The 19,261-nt window shown below is 41.1% G+C and overlaps 1 protein-coding gene and 1 long non-coding RNA gene across 2 annotated transcripts in view; one reads left to right on the forward strand and one right to left on the reverse strand.

The window, feature by feature from the left end:
- The window catches only part of LOC119952021, an 80,189-nt gene that overhangs the window by 28,200 nt on the left and 32,728 nt on the right, over positions 1-19,261 (forward strand). The window lies entirely within an intron of this gene.
- The window catches only part of hif1aa (hypoxia inducible factor 1 subunit alpha a), a 65,612-nt gene continuing 50,984 nt past the window's right edge, over positions 4,634-19,261 (reverse strand). Inside the window, 11 exon segments of the mRNA XM_038775483.1 lie at positions 4,634-6,113; positions 6,903-7,020; positions 8,202-8,319; positions 9,573-10,024; positions 11,563-11,685; positions 12,023-12,146; positions 12,148-12,292; positions 14,814-15,031; positions 15,841-15,988; positions 16,320-16,426; positions 18,341-18,543. Coding sequence (XP_038631411.1) covers positions 5,962-6,113; positions 6,903-7,020; positions 8,202-8,319; positions 9,573-10,024; positions 11,563-11,685; positions 12,023-12,146; positions 12,148-12,292; positions 14,814-15,031; positions 15,841-15,988; positions 16,320-16,426; positions 18,341-18,543 — 1,908 coding nt within the window. The 3' untranslated portion in view covers positions 4,634-5,961.

Genomic DNA, 19,261 nt, shown 5'->3' on the forward strand with positions numbered 1-19,261 from the left:
TCCTGGCCCCTTGCCTGGACTACAAAGAACTCACTCTTTGCCATGTTCAGTTTGTACCCCGAGAACCGGCCAAATTCTTTCAGTATCCCCATGATTTCATCCATCCCAGCCACTGGATCCGTGATGTATAAGAGCAGATCGTCAGCATAAAATGAAACTCTGTGTTCCACCCCCCCCCCCCCCCCCCCCCCCCCCGTACCAGCCCCTAGAAGCTCTCAGGGCAATTGCCAGCGGCTCTATTGCTAACGCAAACAGCAGTGGGGAGAGGGTACACCCGCCTTGTCCCACTGTACATTCTGAAATAGTCAGATGTCGTCCTATTTGTCCCCACACTCGCCTCTGGAGCCTGGTACAACAGTCTGACCCAGTTGATAAAGCCCTCCCCGAACCCAAATCATCCCACTCGACCCGGTCGAAACCCTTCTCGGCATCCATTGCCACAACTAACTCTACCTCCACTACTCTCGGAGGGTATCATGATCACATTCAGCAGCCTTCTTAGGTTGGCCACCAGCTGCCTGCACTTGATGAACCCGGTTTGATCTTCCAGAATGACATCTGTCACAGTCCTCAATCCTAGCCAAGAGCTTGGCCAGTATTTTAGCATCTACATTGAGTAGAGATCGGACTATAGGACCCACATGCCTCTGGGTCTTTGTCCCATTTCAATATCAGGGAGATGGTGGCCTGTGACATCGTCGGGGTAAAACCCCTCTGTCTCTTGCCTCATTAAAAACCCTAACCAGCACCGGCCCCACTATCTCGGAGAACTTTTTGTAAAACTCCACCGGATACCCATTCGGCCCCGGGACTTTATCAGATTGCCTGGCCCTCAATATATCTTTTATATATTTCTTGTTCGTATACTTATTCTATTCTTTCACTTTCTTTTTGATTTCCTTAATCCAAGCAGAAACAGGATTCACAACCATCTTGAGCCTCTTAATTCATAGCTGGAAGTCCCATTTCCATGTTAATTCTCACTTACCTGTGATTTTAGGCAGCTAGACGTCTGAGAAGGTGTCTCATTTGTCCTTGCATAATTTATACTTTGTTTCCTATATTATCAAGGTGGCTGAAGTACATGGGTTAATTAAATTGAGATGAGGACTTGCCCTGGTGTGAAGACTTAGGCCATTTTAACTCCTGGATAATTAACGGTCAAGATTTTGACTTTCATCCAAATTATTTCAAACATGCTAGAAAATAAATTTTAATGTTTGTGCTTTAATGTATTGATTTTGCTGAATGAAACCGCTTGAATTTTATCTCAGAAATCCTTACCACAGTGGGGAAGTTTAACAGGTTTAACATTTTTAAACTTATAAATCTGAGAACTATCCAGGACTACTACTTCCAAGATTGTAGACGGGTTGTCTTGTACATAAAACGTAGATGAACCCAGGCAGTTTGATGCATTGGCCCAAGATAGACTTGAGGCCAATTCATTTACTGTGGCCATTAATATTCAAAAGAAAGTTTCGCTGCTTGATGCAACACAAATTATTTCTCACTAATCAGGTGAATAGTTATGTATTCCCAGCATTTGTTGGCAAAGTTGGAGGCATTCCTGGAGGTTTCACTGTTACATTCTGACCATTGCATTTTATTTCAAAATTGTGAGGGATCCCTTACAATTGATGACCTTTGCACATGTTTTCCTCTGGCAGCTATTATACAAGTAGGTAGATGCAGACCAGTAAAGCTTAATGTTAGTGGTGGGAGGACTTCAGAGACAATAATCTGGGTCAAAATTAATTGAATTCATTGAAAGGATATGGACTCGTTCTGACAGATGTGAGTTTGATAATGAAAGAAGAGGGTTGATCAAAAGCAAGACAGTGGTGGCGATCAGTTGTTTATCAGATTGGAGAGAAATTTAAAGAGGGTCCCCACGGATCAGTAGTTGGATTACTGCTCTGATAATGACTTGGATTCAGGTACTGTGCACATCATTTTGAAGCTTTCATGTGGCATAGCTTGGAAATGTAATAAACTAAGGATAGTAGCAGATTGGTGAAATGGACATTCAAATGGCAGGTGAAATTTAGTGCCGGAAAGTGTAAAGTGATAAATCTGGAAGAATAGGGACAGGTAATATAAATGACATGTAATTTTAAAGGGGGTGCACAAATAGTGAGAGCTGGGTGTTCACAGAAAGTTCACAAATGTTGTTAGAAGTATGCCAAGACGACTGAAGTCATGGTTAGCCTTAATAGGTCATTGATATCATTGATAATAATGCTAGCTGAGGTATAAATGTTCTGAGTACCACAAAGACGTAGTGATGATGTATTAGAATAATTCCAGGGTGGAAGACTTTAGTTACATGGTTGTAAGAAAAGCTGGAATTGTTGTCCTTAAGAGTAGAGAAGGTTATGGGGAGTTCTGATAAATGTGCAAAATTGTGAGGGGTTTCAATAAAACAGATGAGGAAAAGCATCTTTCTCTGGTTTGGGGAGGGGGGTCAGTAACCAGAGGATACACATCAAGATAACTGACAAAAATTAGGAGGGGAGGGGAATAGTTGCGATCCGAAGTGCATTCCCTGACGAGAAGATGCATACTTTCAAAAGGTTACTGGATATATTTGGACTGGTTACAAAATTGGGATTTAACTTTTGTGGCATTGAAGTCTTTAAATGTAAGATAATGGAAGTTGCTGTTCTCTGATTAACATACTCTGCTATCTTACCTTTGCCACTATTACCACTCTTCAGTCCTTAACGGTACCATTAACACTCCCTTAGTCTTTTAGTCCATGACATCTCAAGTCAACCTCTGCTTTGCTTCAGCCTATCTCTGTCCTATTCTGGCCCACCTCCTCCAACTACATATTTCATTACTCCACAGTATAAATATTTCCCACTCTCTGTCTGTTAGTTTTGACAAAGAGTCATCGGACTCGAAACGTTAGCTCTTTTCTCTCCCTACAGATGCTGCCAGACTTGCTGAGGTTTTCCAGCATTTTCCCTTTCGTTACATATTTCATTATATTTCTACCTCCCTTCAGTTCTGTAGAAGGGACACATGGACTCTAAATGTGAACTGTTTCTTGCCCAACAGATGCTGCCAGACCGGCTGAGTTTATTCAGCATTTTGTTTTTATTTCAGACTTCTGTATCTGCAGTATTTTTCTTTTAGATAATGGAAATACCTGGTTTGGGGAGGCTGGTAAACAGACTGTAGGAATTTGCAATTCAAAAGGTAGCCTGTATTTATTTAATAAAGTCATAGTTGGAAATGGGTAAACAAACAGTAGGTGGTCTTCTCTTAGCTCAGTAATGGACCCAGAAAGCAGTAGTTTCCATGAGAGAGACATTTTGTGGGTCCCAGAATTAAAGGGATATTTTGAAAGATAAAGTTACTTTGGGACATTCCACGTTGTCATGAGGATGGATTGCAGCGATAGTTTTTGTTGAGTTTGGGAGAGATTTTTCACAGCAGTTAGTTGAAGCCTGGGATCAGCTTCGAGAATCCGAGAGAATTTGCCCAAAGACCAGAGAAAAGAGCCATCAGATGACAGGGCATTTTTGCATTGGAGCCACAAGCAATAGTGCAGTAAGGTCCATGCTCAGGCTGGGGTGTCCAGAATCACAAGGTCCTTGAGGGGTGTTGCAAGGTAACTTTGCTGGATGATGGTGGAAGCACCGCAAGAAATCTCATACCTCGGAGAAAATCATTAATAGTACTTGCTTTTAATTCTTGTAGTTTTTGTTTAAAACATAACATCTTGTGGTGTTTTTGCTAACAACTGGGATTTTGAATTTCCTTTTAAAAGTTACTGGTCTCCTTCAGGATCATAACAGCTGGCACAGACTCGATGTGCAAAATGGTTCTGTTTGTGCCATATATGGGTCTATAACCAAAGATCCACAATGTGTTGGTAAAGACAGGGCAAATGAAGGGGGAAATATAGAGATGGAGGAATCAGAAAGGTGATAGGGGGACTTGTGGGAGGAACATCATTCCGCCAGTAATTAATAGCATGTCACTGAACCTGCGCCAATTACTAATAGTAATACTGCCAACACGCTGATTCCCTCCAAGTAATAATACAATAACTCTGAACACCTCAATATCCTACCGTTAATAATCATCACATTAGTCTGATATTCACATTCAAACAACTGGCAGAAGCCCACTGCACAAAGTGTGGTCAGGCTTCCCTGATTGACTCTGATAAACAATCACTTGTCACTTGATTCAAGGACAGCAACATTCATTCCTGTCAATTTGATATATTGCAAGGCATAGCAATTTTTTTTTCTAAACAGCATGCAGAAAGAGCAAATAAGATAATGGAATCAAAAGCAAAATTCAACAATGCTGAAAACACTCAGCAGCTTTGGCAACATCTGTGAGGAAATAAAATTAATGTTTCTCTCGCCAAAGAAAATGATGGGTTGTGTAACTGTACAGTCAGTAAGCATTTGGGTGGCTTAAAATCTTGGATACAATGCAAAAAAACGACAGCGCAGTTAAGCACCACCTGTCTGTGTTGAACGTATTTATATTTGCCAATTTTAACGCAAGAAATTCTGTATCCAGAAGATTTCTCCACCAAATTCTCCTCAAAGGCAATTTAAAAAAAAGCTATATAATATTGGAATAAAGATGACAATCTAATGAGTGAACCTGGTCCACATAATGTTTATTTAATGTAATTAAAACAATACAGTTAGTGTTAGATCCAATCACAAACCGTAAAAGATGACTGAACATACGGTACAATTGCACAAGCAAATAAAAAGAGTGAGACCATTAGACTGTTTCATTCAAGAACTGGGTTGGGGCTAGGAATGGCAAGTGGGGGAAGGCAGGAAAGAAAAACAGCATATAAATCCCAATTAAGATATCAGGTAGGTGACAATGGGCTTCAGTTTCAAGTTTCAAGACAGAGACTGGGTTACCAAACAAATTAGGAGCTTTTCTAATACAATGCTGTTTCAGTTACATTTACACCGGATATCACTACCTACACAATGCAAAATAAGCAGCAACATTTATACTTAAAAGTATTGCTATGATATTATAGTATGAACTTGCACAACTACAGTAGGATTTTTCCTGCGCTGGCAAACAAGTGACTATCAATAAAATGTTAAAACTGCACAATAAAGATATTGTCCGTATTCAAGCTTCCAATATTCACTGCTTCCAACAATCAGCTACATGACAGGAAGTCAATTCCACACAGGTGACCAACACAAGCTGTTCTCGATTTAAAAAAAACAGAAATTGAAGTGATTATTTGTGTGTGCATTCCATGCTTAACATGATTTTTTACTAAATAACTAAAAAAATCAGTTGTAGCTTTTGTTCTCTTAAAAACTAGATTTATAACTGCAAAACATATTGCATAAAGGACTGCTGGTACTTCTTAAGAAAATATATTTTGTGCAATTGTGGCTATAATTAACAGCTGGCAAAGCAACAATGCTTGTCAGGCAAGAATCCTGAAATAAGTGAATCATATAGACATCATTGACAATCTTTCCTATCTAGTTAAAGAATGGTCACAGCCTGACTAACTAGAAAAAGGTGCTGTATTCCCTTTATTAAGATTTGCTCAACAGCTTAGATTGAAAACCATTATAAATTCAAGAATTAGACACATGTAAAATGTTATCAATGCTCTTTAAAATAGACCACTAAAATCATTTACATACACAGTGCATCACTGTCATACAATTGATCCTCCAAATACCATCCTAGGCTTGTCCATGTGCCTAAAAGCATCAAGTGTAAATCAGATATTTTAAATTGTGAGTTACAGACCTAGACCAACACTGCAAATAAAGAGCAGGTCATGGATGGGGTCAGTGGAGGAGCACTGCTAACAGAAAACTGTAGTACTGTAGCCAGGCTTCTATAACAATCAGATTTAGAAAATATAAATAGACTGCTTTGGGTGATGGGGCTTCACCATTGTCCGTTACTTTGTTCAGTACTGTGAACTTAGTTGACTTGATCCAATGCTCTGAGAACGTCTTCCCCCTGAAGCAAGGTCCTGTTGCCTTGGATAGGTGCATTCACTTCACAGTCGTAACTGGTGAGTGTTGGCAAGCTACTGTCCTCTGCTGAGTGAGTGAGAAGCCTTGTCACTATATCTAAAATTTTAAAAAAATTCAACCGTGAGAACCAGAGATAAGTAATATTGAATCAAAAATATTTTTTAATGTAATTTTAAATCAGCTATTTACACAAATTTTCAGAACACAAAATGCTTTATTCAGCTTACAAGAGTTTTTCCAGTATTTTAAAATTATGAAAATCAACATTTCGTAAATGATCCTGACATTTAAGCATCACACTGTTTGAAACAAAATTAAGTGGTCAGGTCCAGCAATTTAATTTTGTTGGCTCACACAAGATCTCTTAATTCAACCCTGCAATAGAACTGACCATGTTGCACTTAGAAGCTTATTCCAGTCATTTTTTTTTAGGTAATTCCCTCATTTTATTTGTAGGTCCGTCTCCACATTAAAGGAAGCTGGGTACACAGCTTTTTTTTTTAAAGAAAAAGATTAGAAACTGGTTTACCCAATCTATTGATGATCACTGCAACATATCCTACCAATCTTTAGAAGGAGCATCGGTGGAAAAGATACAGTTCTTGAGCATAGAGCTGGCATCATAATAGATTGAATTTTACATTAGATTTGGGAACGAGAAGGAAGAGTCACAAATAATGGTTTTAAATTTCAGTAATGCAAGCTTCGAAGACTGAACATCAAACTACCGACCACCATGGGCAAAGCCACACAACTACTGGGAACTTGAAATTGTATTTAGAAAGCAGTCAGACAGTCGGCAACTTTTGGAGTCTTATTCAGGAAGGATGGGGAGGAGGAAAAGAGAGGGGATAAAGAGAAAAGGTCTTTCAAACCTGAACTTGCCTGTAGGTAACAACACGAGTGTCCTCTGTTCACCGCTGTTGGCATCAAATCCTTTTGCACGTTTCCAAGTTGATGATGTACTCACTGGAGGGTCGCTGTCACTTTGGAACAATAACCCCTGTTCAAAAGGGGGGGGGGGGGGGGGGGGGGGGGGGGAGAAATATCAAACGTGTATCATATTTTCACTGCAATCTGATCAGCAAAATGCTCATTTCTGATGGAGAAGCAGCTTAAACATTAACATCTTTTCAGGTGGCTAAGACCCTTTAGTAAAACACATGATTGTATCAATTTGGCATTTTACATGAACAAAAATAAAGAAACAATCCTTAATTTTTAAAAACGAAATTACTGCAAGAAAGTGTCTTCAGTGGTGGTCGTTAAACAAGCCTGATCTTGATTTCACTCAGGCTCAATAAATATGTAACAGGAGAACTTGCTGCTTAATCATATTTCATACCCTACCTAACATCAGTGCTGGGAACAGAGTTCTATTAAAATCCTGAAAGCGAAAACTCTTGGGGGTGTGGGGTGGAATGGAATGGATGACAGTCTGAGGAATGTAGCTGGTAAAAGAACAGTTTTGGTGTGAACAAGGGGAAAGAGAAAAAACACATACAATCCTAACTAGTTGCTTATTTTTTTTATTTTGGCACGTCACCCAATATTAGACAAGTGTTATATCACGTACAACGTATTTATTCGTGTTACCATACACAGTAGTTGCTGTCATTCAATTGAAGTCTGTGAAACATTAAATACAATGTATTAATTTGGTTAAGTTGTCTTGTGCTTCACAGCTCTTCAAAAGTTTATTAGGAATTGTAACTGCCTAAGCAGATACTTCTATTGCTCAGGAGCCAAGCAGAATGCGTTAGCATATTTCTCTTTAAAAATTTATTTTGTTCACGTGTGTAGTAGTTTAGCAATACTTCAACCCACAGGGTTGAATGTTTCTTTCTGATGATGCAGGAGGTTCAACAGAGCCCAACTACAGCTTTTATATTGAGTGTAATGGGAAAATCTAAACCATTTCATTTAAAGTTGTACTTTCAGGACTGCAGCTAGCAATTACTGAACTGTACTCTCCATTCCACAGCAAATATTTCTACATGCCTGGTGGTATCAATTCAAAACCACTGTACTGACCACATTCAGAAGTGTGGTTATGGAATCATACTGCATTTCCTCAATTAGTATTATTTATTATATCCCAAGAGCTACTTGCTAAACATACTGTGCTGAGACACATCAAACTTTAGATACAATGTTTAGGCAAGACATAAAACAAACACCTACAATTCCAACTGCCTGGAACAGAGAGGCTGCATTTTCCAGCTTGCGTTTTCTCGGTGAGTTGTGCAAAAGCAGCAACTTGGGGCTCAGCTCTTCATCCGGAGAGTCTCCTGTTGCAGATCTTCAAGCAACCAAAACCCAGTTAAGTGCAATTGCATTAATACAAAACTCTCCAACACTCATACTTTTTCCTGAAATGGTGTACTGGAGAATGCTACATTTTCTTTGACTAGACAGTGCTAGCATCTAGTACAGCCAGGTAAACTCAAAGCACAGCACAAATGCCGTGTCTTATTACCAAAGCAGCCACCTCCCTGTTCTCCATCCAAGTAGTTCTATTTGAGAGCCCAGTCCCATTGAAAACTAAATTGAGATTGCGCACCCTTACTCATAACGCCCTCACAGAAAATATACATCCTATTAAATCTGGACTGAAGCCAGCATCAGGTGGTGAAAACGCTGTGGAGCACCAGGGCGACTGGTCCTCAGTGCAACAAAAGGCTCAAATTGAATTCAGGTGGAGGAGACTGGGAGACTAATATATTTTAAACTTGACCAAGAAAAAAAAATGTACATGTTAGAATGTATAAAAAATAATAAACAGATATAGGGAGAGAGAAAAATGCTAGTAATGTATATAAAAACTACACTCAAAAGGAGAACACAAAAAATTAGGTTTGGAGGGGAGTGGGGCAGTCACATTTTAAACAAAGGACTGTGTGGGGTGGTGGCATGGTGGCGCAGTGATTAGCATTGTTGCCTCACGGTGCTGAGGACCCAGGTTCAATTCCGGCCCGGGTGTCTGTCTGTGTGGCGTCTGTACATTCTCCCCGTCTCTGCATGGGTTACAACCCAAAGATGTGCAGGGTAGGTGGATTGGACACGCTAAATTGTCCAATAATTGGAAACAAAAAACATAATTGGGTACTCTAAATTTAAATTAAAAAAAAGAACTGTGATGGAGATTCCTTGCCCCAGAGTTGAAACCAAAATACAAGAGGATAAACATTTAGTTCGATGTCTAAAAGAAGTCAAACCATAAAAGGGACATTGTTTATTAATTTCCCCCACCATTTTTGAACACAGAAATGGGATCAAATGAAGTGCAATTTGCTCAGTCTTTTCTAGATGTTTTCTTGCTATCTACAAGATGAATTATATGATTCATATCTATCTGCACCTCTCAATTATTTCTCAGTCCAGTTTCGGAGATAGAATAGAGCCATAAACGATCATAATGGGGTCCTATTGTTACAATCATCCATGATGCCGCATGCACATTCATAACTGGTAGATGCTGGGCTGCTTGAGGAGTGACCAACACCACAGTAACTATGTCAATATTTCAGACAGACCTAAAACTAGTACCATTACCTTTTATTGTAAGTGAGCAATGACTTCACTGGAGACATGGGACTTTGTGGATCTGAAGCATTGGTTTGCTGTATCAGCAATCCTTTTCCTCCAATTCGGGCAGGTGAAGCTGTTGTGCTGTTTTTCTCATTTTGTGGTGAGCCTGGAGTAATATTGGCTGGAGAACTACTTATTTGATTTCTGTGCAGGGAAGACAATGATTCTGTTGCAGCTGGAGGCTCAATATTTGTGACTGTTTTCTTTAATGCCGGCGTGTTTTTGTTTGGAGTGTTATGAACACATGTTTCAGTGTCTGAGACGACATCAACCATGTTGTTCAGGCTCGCTGTATTGCCAGAGGTGGTAGTTTGAGAATCAGTAAGTGGTGAAAGTTGGTCCAATGATCGCAGCTGAAAGTCATCATCCATCGGGATGTAAGGAGCCAACATCTCCAAATCCAAGTCATTAATGTCCTAGTGAAATGAATCATACATGATCAAGCAGTCAGAACATGAAGCTTTATACAGAATTCCTTCAGCTAAAATGAAAATGAAATGAAATGAAAATCGCTTATTGTCACGAGTAGGCTTCATGAAGTTACTGTGAAAAGCCCCTAGTCGCCACATTCCGGCGCCTGTCCGGGGAGGCTGGTACGGGAATCGAACCGTGCTGCTGGCCTGCTTGGTCTGCTTTATAAGCCAGCGATTTAGCCTTGTGAGCTAAACCAGCCCCATGTTCTCGTTCCAATTGTAATATAAAATTATTAGAGGTAAGTAGACTTTATAGAACATAAAACAGTACCACATAGTACAGGCCCTTCAGCACACAATGTTGTGCCAACCATATATCCTAATCTAAGATCAACCTACCCTACACCCCTTCAATTTATTGCTGTCCATGTGCCTGTCCAACAGTCGCTTAAATGTCCCTAATGACTGACTCCACCACCTCTGCTGGCAGTGCATTCCACGCACCCACCACTCTCCGCGTAAAGGACCTACCTCTGACAACTCCCCTATACCTTCCTCCAATCACCTTAAAATTAAGTCCCCTTGTGACAGCTATTTCCGCCCTGGGGAAAAGTCTCTGGCTGTCCACTCTATCCAAGCCTCTCATCACCTTGTACACCTCTATCAAGTCACCTCTCTTCCTCCTTCTCTCTTGAGCCCTTGAGAAAGGCTCTAGCTCCTTCAACCTTCATAGGACATGCTCTCCAGTCCAGGCAACATCCTGGTAAATCTCCTCTGCACCCTCTCCAAAACATCCACATCCTTCCTATAATGAGGCGACCAGAACTGGACACAACATTCCAAGTGTGGTCTAACCAGGGTTTTATAAAGCTGCAGCAAAACCTCGCGATGTTTCCTTCAGGTCAAGCTATTGAGAAAGTGTCCCCTTACCATCCAACAATGTATTTCCCCACACCCTCACCAAACTGATGCCACAATCTTACTATACCTCACTATCTTTTTTGTATTGGGATCTTGAGCCAAAGCTTGGGAACAAAATTTAAACATCATGCAGTTAAAACTCCAGGTTGGGAAGGAAACATGTACTTTGGGTTTCCTTTCTATAACTCCTATTTCTCCCCCACTCATCCTAGCCCCAATGCACAGCTCTATTTATTTTCACAGCCGAGTAGCTCTTCAGATTACTGCGCTACGAATAGCAGAGCCTACGTGGCATGCAGGGTCTTTCTTTTTGACTTTGCAGTTTAGTTTCTAATAAAGTGTTAACTGGAAAGTCAAATTGCTTTTTATTTATTTTTTTCCAATTAAGGGGCAATTTAGCGTGGCCAATCCACCTACCCTACACATCTTTGGGTTGTGGGGGCGAAACCCACGCAAACATGGGGAGAATGTGCAAACAACCACATGGACAATGGCCCAGAGCCGGGATCGAACCTAGGACCTCGGCGCCGTGAGGCAGCAGTGCTAACCACTACGCCACCATGCTGCCCGCTTTTTATTATTAATATATAAAACTTCTCTGTGGAGCTACCATGTCATACCTGAACAGAGAATGGGTGTTTGGCCTCCGGGTCAATTGCGAAGAGTTTTTCCATTATATCCAGTTTGAACTCATTGGAAATGTCTGTATCCACATTAAAGCAGTAATCTGAAGGGCTGCTTGGCTGTGAAAATAAATAGTATGATGCACTCCAATTGTTTCAGTAAAACAAAACAAATAAAATCAGGAATTAGAGTATAGAGCCTCAACTTTGATATCTTCTGTTCAGGAAGAGAAACCTTTTTGGGGGCTTTCTGCTGCTACTCTAATGCTGCCATCAAGCACTTCATAGTGGCCAAGTTAATAACAGCACTGAGCATGCGTTTCATTGCACACGTGAAAATACGGCTCACATTAAGGGCTATACACGTTTACAACTGATACACAATTCATCAAGTAGTAAATAAGTACATCAGTTATTATTTAATTACTTCTTTACAAGCATTTGATAAGAAACTTACTTGTGGTGAATTCGGACTGCTGCAGGGACAGGAAGAGCTGCTTGACTGCTCATTCATTTGTGGAATGGGAAATGAAAATTCCAGTGACTCTTGGTTTGTTTCAAGCTTATGATGGATTCTAAATCAAGGCTGGGTCTGTGCTACTGCACAGTGGCTTTTTCGAGTCAGAGGGAGGCAAGGATGACAGCGCCATGTCTACTGTCTTCTGGTTAGTTGAGGAGGGTAACATGACATCATTGTAGAGAGGGACCTCATTAAACTGCTGCATTTCTGAATAAAAGAAAAAGTTACAGGTTCACCAGCTTTATTTTAATTTGGAAAGGCTTATTCATCCCCATAACAACTAAGTTTACAAACCTGAACATACCAAATCTTGATTGCAGGCTGGTGAATTTGCATAATTCAAATCGCTTTTACAATTACGAGGACACAACTTGAAACTCAGCTTTCCAAGCTGACCAGTGAAAGTTTGAATATTAACCCATTGCTATTAAAACCAATCATCTGGTCATTATCACATCTCTATGGGACTTGCTTGACTATCAATTTTCCTAATGCACAAGAGTGGCTTCACGGATTGTTTGGACTGAAGTATTTCACCACCTCATTAAAGGTGCAATACAAGTGCAAATTCTCTCTTTCATTCATCATCTTAGATATGTAGTTGAAAGCCACAATGTTTAAATTTGAAGAATAATTTCAACAATATCCATTCATCTTGCATATGTTATATATTCGTCAGGTTCTAGTCCTGCAGAAATGTTCTGCTAGCTTGGGACTCTGGATCCACAATACTTGGGAACGCTTATATGTGATAGAGCTGTGGGGAAGTTCAAACACACATGCAACGTTGTGATTTCCTGCAGTCCATACACTTGGCTGCCTATAAAAGAATTTTACTGAGGATGGTAGCAGATTCAGAGACAATGAAGAAGGATGCAGAAAAAAGAAAAGAAAATCCAGATGCAAGCTGGATAAGATAAATACAACTCAATACATGAAAGTAGTATCAAAATGCACTAAACCAAACACGACTGAATTGCTCCATCCCCTTTCCCATCCTACACAGTGCTCTGCATCCGAGCTTGGACAACAATTAACAGGATATTTTTTCCATGTCAATCAATTCCAATCCCCTCCCCAGAAATTTCTAAATAAGCATTTTTTTTTTAAATAAATTTTTATTGGAATTTTTGAAAAATGTATAACAAATAATAATAACAATAATAAACACCCCCCGGACACCGTAACAAACGCATATAACGAGCCCCCCCACCCCTGATGAACAACAAAATAAATTAAAAATAAATTAAATTTACATAAACAATACCCCCCTGGAAACCCCCCCGGTTGCCACTGCTGCTGACCTAGTTCCCTATCGTTGAGCCGGAAAGGCTGCCACCGCCCTAAAGAACCCTTGTACCGACCCCCTCAGGGCGAATTTGACCTTCTCAAGCTTAATGAATCCCGCCATGTCATTGATCCAGGTCCTCCACGCTTGGAGGTTCTTTCCATTGCAACAGGATCCTCCGCCGGGCTACTAGGGACGCAAAGGCCAAAACACCGGCCTCTTTGCCTCCTGCACTCCCGGCTCCACCCCAACCCAAATATCGCGAGTCCCCAGCCTGGCTTGACCCTGGACCCTACCACCCTCAACCCATCCTCGCCACCCCCTGCCAGAATTCCCCCAGTGCCGGGCATGCCCAAAACATATGGGCATGGTTCGCTGGGCTCTAAATAAGCATTTTAAAGCAATGGCTCCTAGGCAAAGCCAAATTTTGCCACCTTCAAATCATGAGAATCCGCTGATGTCAGCTAACTTTGCAGAGATAGATAATAGACCTTTTCTATCACCAATTAGTATCAGACCAAGTTCCATACATATGCCAAATATACCCTGCTGTTCACCAACTGTCTTCAAGCTGCTTGCTGGATATCAAGTCTTGAATGAGACTGTGAATATTGCTCAGTTTAATAATGCCAACCCTGTTCAGCTTTTACTCGTTTTATATCTTGGCTAAATTCCATCTCCTTCCCAACTGCTCATGAGACTGAATTCATCAGTGAGCAGCACTGTGATTTGCCATCACCTTTAATGCTGCTCAGATTCTCATCTGTACATTTTCATGCTCAATATCACTGACCTAGAGATGCACTTATACCAGCACTTAATCCAACTCACCCACAATATTGCTTCTATATTCTATTGCCTTCAAGATCCTTCGTGATCCCCATCACTTTTCTGTTCCTCAACAGCATTCGATTTTCTTCTGATCGTCTTTTTCCACTCTGCCTCTGGAATTTGTTTCAGCCCTTCCAGTGTTCAACTCAAATCTACCAGTAGGTAGTTTCTTTCTTAATCACACCATTTCTGATGGACGATCAATGCAACAACCATCAGCCATCACGCACTAGCACTCAAATGTTCTTCCTGTACACCTGCAGCTCCATACAGCTTTCTCCACCTTCAGAAGCCTGCAAAAATCCTACTTCAAACCATTCTTCATTCCTTTAATCATTACTTCTCAGTTTGTGATCCCTTGCCCCTGGTATCTGCCAGACCTATTTTGCTATATTCGAAGGTGCTAAGCAAGTGCTTGTTCCATTTCTTTTCTTCAATCAGCAGAGACAGAGGGGGGAAAAAAAACATTGTTCCTGACCATTAAAATTTCTTTGAATTTAAACTGATTCTAGCTCCAAAGGGATGCCTATAGGAAAATCCTCTACCCCTGTAGAATTGATAATAGACATAAAAAATAGATTAATATGACACACAGCAAGAGTTTCCAACCTGAGGGGCTGAAATCCAGTGAGACCACTGTATCTCCAGGAGCTGGTGCAAGCTGAGTCAAAGCTTCTGGTTCCTCTTTCAGTTTTTCAAAAAGATTGTTGGTCTCTTCATTTGTGGACGAAACAGGGCTCTTACTAGGTTCCTCAGGCTTCTCAACAGATACAGATACACGCTCAGTCTGATCCAATGAAAGAACCACTTCTTTCTCAACTAGACCACTAGGGGGATGGAAAACAAAATCAACAGAAGTTACCCTATGAGCTTAATAGACAAGTGAGCTACGTGACTCCTTATTCATTTCAAGCATCTACTCCCCCGTCGATGTGCAACTTTTCACATCTGTACAGGTAAGCATTTTGAAACCACAAGCTTTGTGCAACTCGGAAAGTCGAACAATTTAGAAAGAAATCCCCACTTCTAAAATCAATCCTTCTTGCTCCTCTATCTCTACTGCTTTCACAGGTCCATCATGCATTCCAGGTGAAAATATGAAATTAAGCCAAACTTGTTCATAGTACCAAAACCACTGCTTATTCTCTAAGAGGTACACTTCCTGGGTCACTGTATGCTTCTCCCTTCACTCTTTTCCCCACCACCCACCCCCCCCCCCCCCCCCCCCCCCCCCCCCCCACCCCCCCCCCCCCCCCCCCCCCCCCCCCACCCCCCCCCCCCCCCCCCCCCCCCCCCCCCCCCCCCCCCCACCCCCCCCCCCCCCCCCCCCCCCCCCCCCCCCCCCCCCCCCCCCCCCCCCCCCCCCCCCCCCCCCCCCCCCCCCCCCCCCATCACTCTCCCAACTTGCTATTAAGAGTTAATTAACAGGGAATGCATGTTTGAAGAAAACTTCAGTCACAATTTATTCCAATATATTCTGGAGCGTTACACTTGCTCTCAATAATTGGATAATGGAGCTCCCTGCTGTTGTTTCCATGATGAGAAATGTATTAATGAAGTAATGCGACGCATTCTATCTTCGACCCACTGAAGTCAGTTAATCAAAATTACAAATTAACTATTTGCAGATTCTTACCTTAAAACATAGTTCACACAGACAATGCACTGAGGTTGGGCGTTTTTGCTGTTGTAGATCACGGTGGCCTGAGTCTCCACCCAAACATAGCCACCTTCCTTGCCCAACATCCGATACTGGCCTGTGGTGGCCTGACCTTTAGTAAATACTAAAAGGAAGCAAAATTTTAAAAAATCCTGTTAATTGTCGTAGAAGCACAGGAAGTATTTTCAACTATGAATAACATTTTTCAATATGAAGTGTGCACAAGTAATATGGCTAAACGTACAGTACTCCTAAACAAGGTGGGTGAACCAGTACTTGAATGCTATCCATGGAATGTTATTGGACGTTTAAGTAACCCAACATCTGGGATGAGTTCAGTTTGTCACAATCACAACTCAAGTGACATTTGAGCTAGAAGGCGCTTAATATCCTTGGAACTGTAGTCCAACAGGATTCAGGAGAGAAGAGGAAGATTTATTGAAAAAATGACTTACAGTCATGATGGGTTTTGGTAAGGTGGTCTGAATCCATTGCATGATAAAATTCATAGACAGAACGACCCAACAATTCTTCTGGCTGGTAACCCATCAACTCAGTTATTCTGCATAGCACATTGAGAGACATATACACATACATGAAGAGAAACTTGTTTAGCGGTGCACGATAAAACTACCATGCTGCAAAATTAAGTGTCACACCGAATCTCACTGCGCAACTCAAAAGCAGAATATTGCAGACGCTGAAGATCTACAATAGAATACCGACAGTGCCGACGGAGGCCATTCGGCCCATTGAGTCTGCCCCGACCCTCAGCATCCTACCCAGAACTACTCCTCTCCCAATTATTCCACCTAACCTTGGACACTATGGGGCAATTTAGCATGGCCAATCAACCTAACCTGCATATTTTTGGACTGTGGGAGGAAACTGGAGCACCCGGAGGAAACCCGCGCAGACACGGGAGAATGTACAAACTCCACACAGTCACTCAAGGCTGGAATTGAACCCGGATTCCTGGCGCTGTGAGGCAGCAGTGCTAACTACTGTGCCACCGTACTGCCCAGATCCAAAATATAAAATGAAAAAGTGCTGGAAATACTCCACAGGTCAGGCAGACATGCGGAGGGAAACAGATGTAATGTTTCTGATTGAGATAGCCTTCACAGAAAAAAGAAGATCTTGAAACCTGAAACGTTAACTCTGTTTCTCTCCAGAGATTGCCTGATCAGGAGTATTTCCAGCATTGTTTTTATTTCACATTGCACCAACTTTGCTCATGAGTTACAGAAGGGGTTGACTACCTATTGCTTAGGGCAATGAGAGATGGATAATAATCCCATGACACGGTTTCAAACAGCAGCAGTGGAGCTATCCCCTAATGTGCTAATCAATCTGTCACCAATTATTATCTGGTCATTATCACTTTGCTGTTCATAGAAGCTTGCTGTGAGCAATTTGGCTGAACATTTTCTCCAATGATACATTTCAAAAATACTTAATTGCGTTCAAAGAACAGTGGGACATGTTGGTGTTATCAAAGATGCTACACAAGTCCAAATCTTTATTGAGATACTTGCGTCATGATTTATGGATGGCACATCAAAAAAATAAAATCAAGCTAAATGCACTCTCATGAACTCTAAAATACAAGTTAGATCATGTTAGTAACAAGTGAATCGTCAAATTGCTCCATTAATATAATAGACAAAGCAAAAGTTAACATTTCATTTATTTGGACCGTTACTTTGGGAAGAGACATCTAACTGGTTCTGTCTAATTGAGTTTAATTTAGGAATGCTATACTACAGGCTCAAATAAAATACTAAAACAGGATACTGCATTTTCTTCACATTACCAATTATGCGCTAAGAGTTTACAGAAAAATATTTGCAGACCACAAATACTGGATTTAATAAAATAGTGAAACAAATCTAGTGTCTTAAGGGAAATGAGAGGTAAATGGGGCAGCACAGTAGCCAGCACTATTGCTTCCCAGCTCCAGGGTCCCAGGTTCAATTCCGGCCTCGGGTGACTGTGTGGAATTTGTACATTCTCCCCCATCTGCATGGGTTTCCTCCGGGTGCTCTGGTTTTTCCCACAATCACAAAATGTGCAGGTTCGGTGGATTTGGCCATGAAACATTGCCCTTAGTGTCCAAGAAGGTCAGATGGGGTTACTGGGATAGGGTGGAGGTAGGGTGCTCTTTCCAAGGGCCGGTGCAGACTCGATGGGCCAAATGGCCCCCTTCTGCACCGTACATTCTATGGTAATTTCTCCCCATTAAAATTTATTTATCCTTCAAACTTCAAGTAATTAATACTTTCATTCAGAAATAACTTTTTTTGCTATTCCTTTTTCACTTCAAATCTACAAGAATATGGTTATCGGAAAATAATTTGAGACATGTTTGAACTGTTCAAACGTGTGAAGACCTTGGGAAATTCAATCTGAACAATTGATAATTTCAGGCAGATAAAAGTAGAACGGAGATTTATTCTGGTGTTGCATAACTCACCTCTCATCACAATAGGAGAACTTCATGTCCAGGCTATGACGACTCAGAAATGTCTTGCTATCCAGTGGTACCTCTATGTTGGATGGGTGTGGAATTGGCTCACAGATCAAAACCAGACAAGTCAAGGGTGGCTCCTTGTAACCACAATGGGTCGGCTCATTACTGGATTTGTACACTCTAATCTGTCCTGTGCAATGAAGGACCTACAGAAGATTGAGAAAGTCAGCATTTGGTAGTTCCCAGGGTTTTAAGCACTTCATCGAATTTAAGTACTTCAGCAGTATTTGTAAATCAAATTAGTCATGCAGATTTGAATTAATTTAATTTAAAAAATTTTTTAGAGTACCCAATTCAGTTTTTCCAATTAAGGGGCAATTTAGTGTGGCCAATCGACCAACCCTGCACATCTTTGTGTTATTGGGACGAATCCCACGCAAACACGAGGAGAATATGCAAACTCCACACGGACAGTGACCCAGAGCCGGGATTGAATCTGGGACCTCGGCGCCGTGAGGCCGTAGTGCTAACCACTGTGCCATCGTGCTGCCCTTTGAATTCATTCTTGATATAAATGCTCAAGTTATTTTCTGGAACAGAAATGCTATTAAGACACTGGCTTTAAATACCACTGTTGCCGTGGAATAATTTGGAACAATTGATGATGTTCGCAATCCATTTTAGGGAGGCAGCAACTAAACTCTTCAGCTGTGACAAAATGCAAACCTAGCTCTCAATTTGTCATAGAAAAATTGCATCTTCTCCATTAGCTCATCAAGGAGAAGGGGGAAGGCAAATCTGGAGAGAATACCTTTGACACTTTCCCATTTTGTACAGAAAAATCAAGATTTTACTTTAAAAATAATTACATTTTAACAGTTGATTAATTCCTATCCTACTCTCAAGAGCCACTAAAATCAAAAA

Source organism: Scyliorhinus canicula, chromosome 2, assembly GCF_902713615.1.
Source record: "Scyliorhinus canicula chromosome 2, sScyCan1.1, whole genome shotgun sequence".
NCBI classification, from domain to species: Eukaryota; Metazoa; Chordata; class Chondrichthyes; order Carcharhiniformes; family Scyliorhinidae; genus Scyliorhinus; species Scyliorhinus canicula.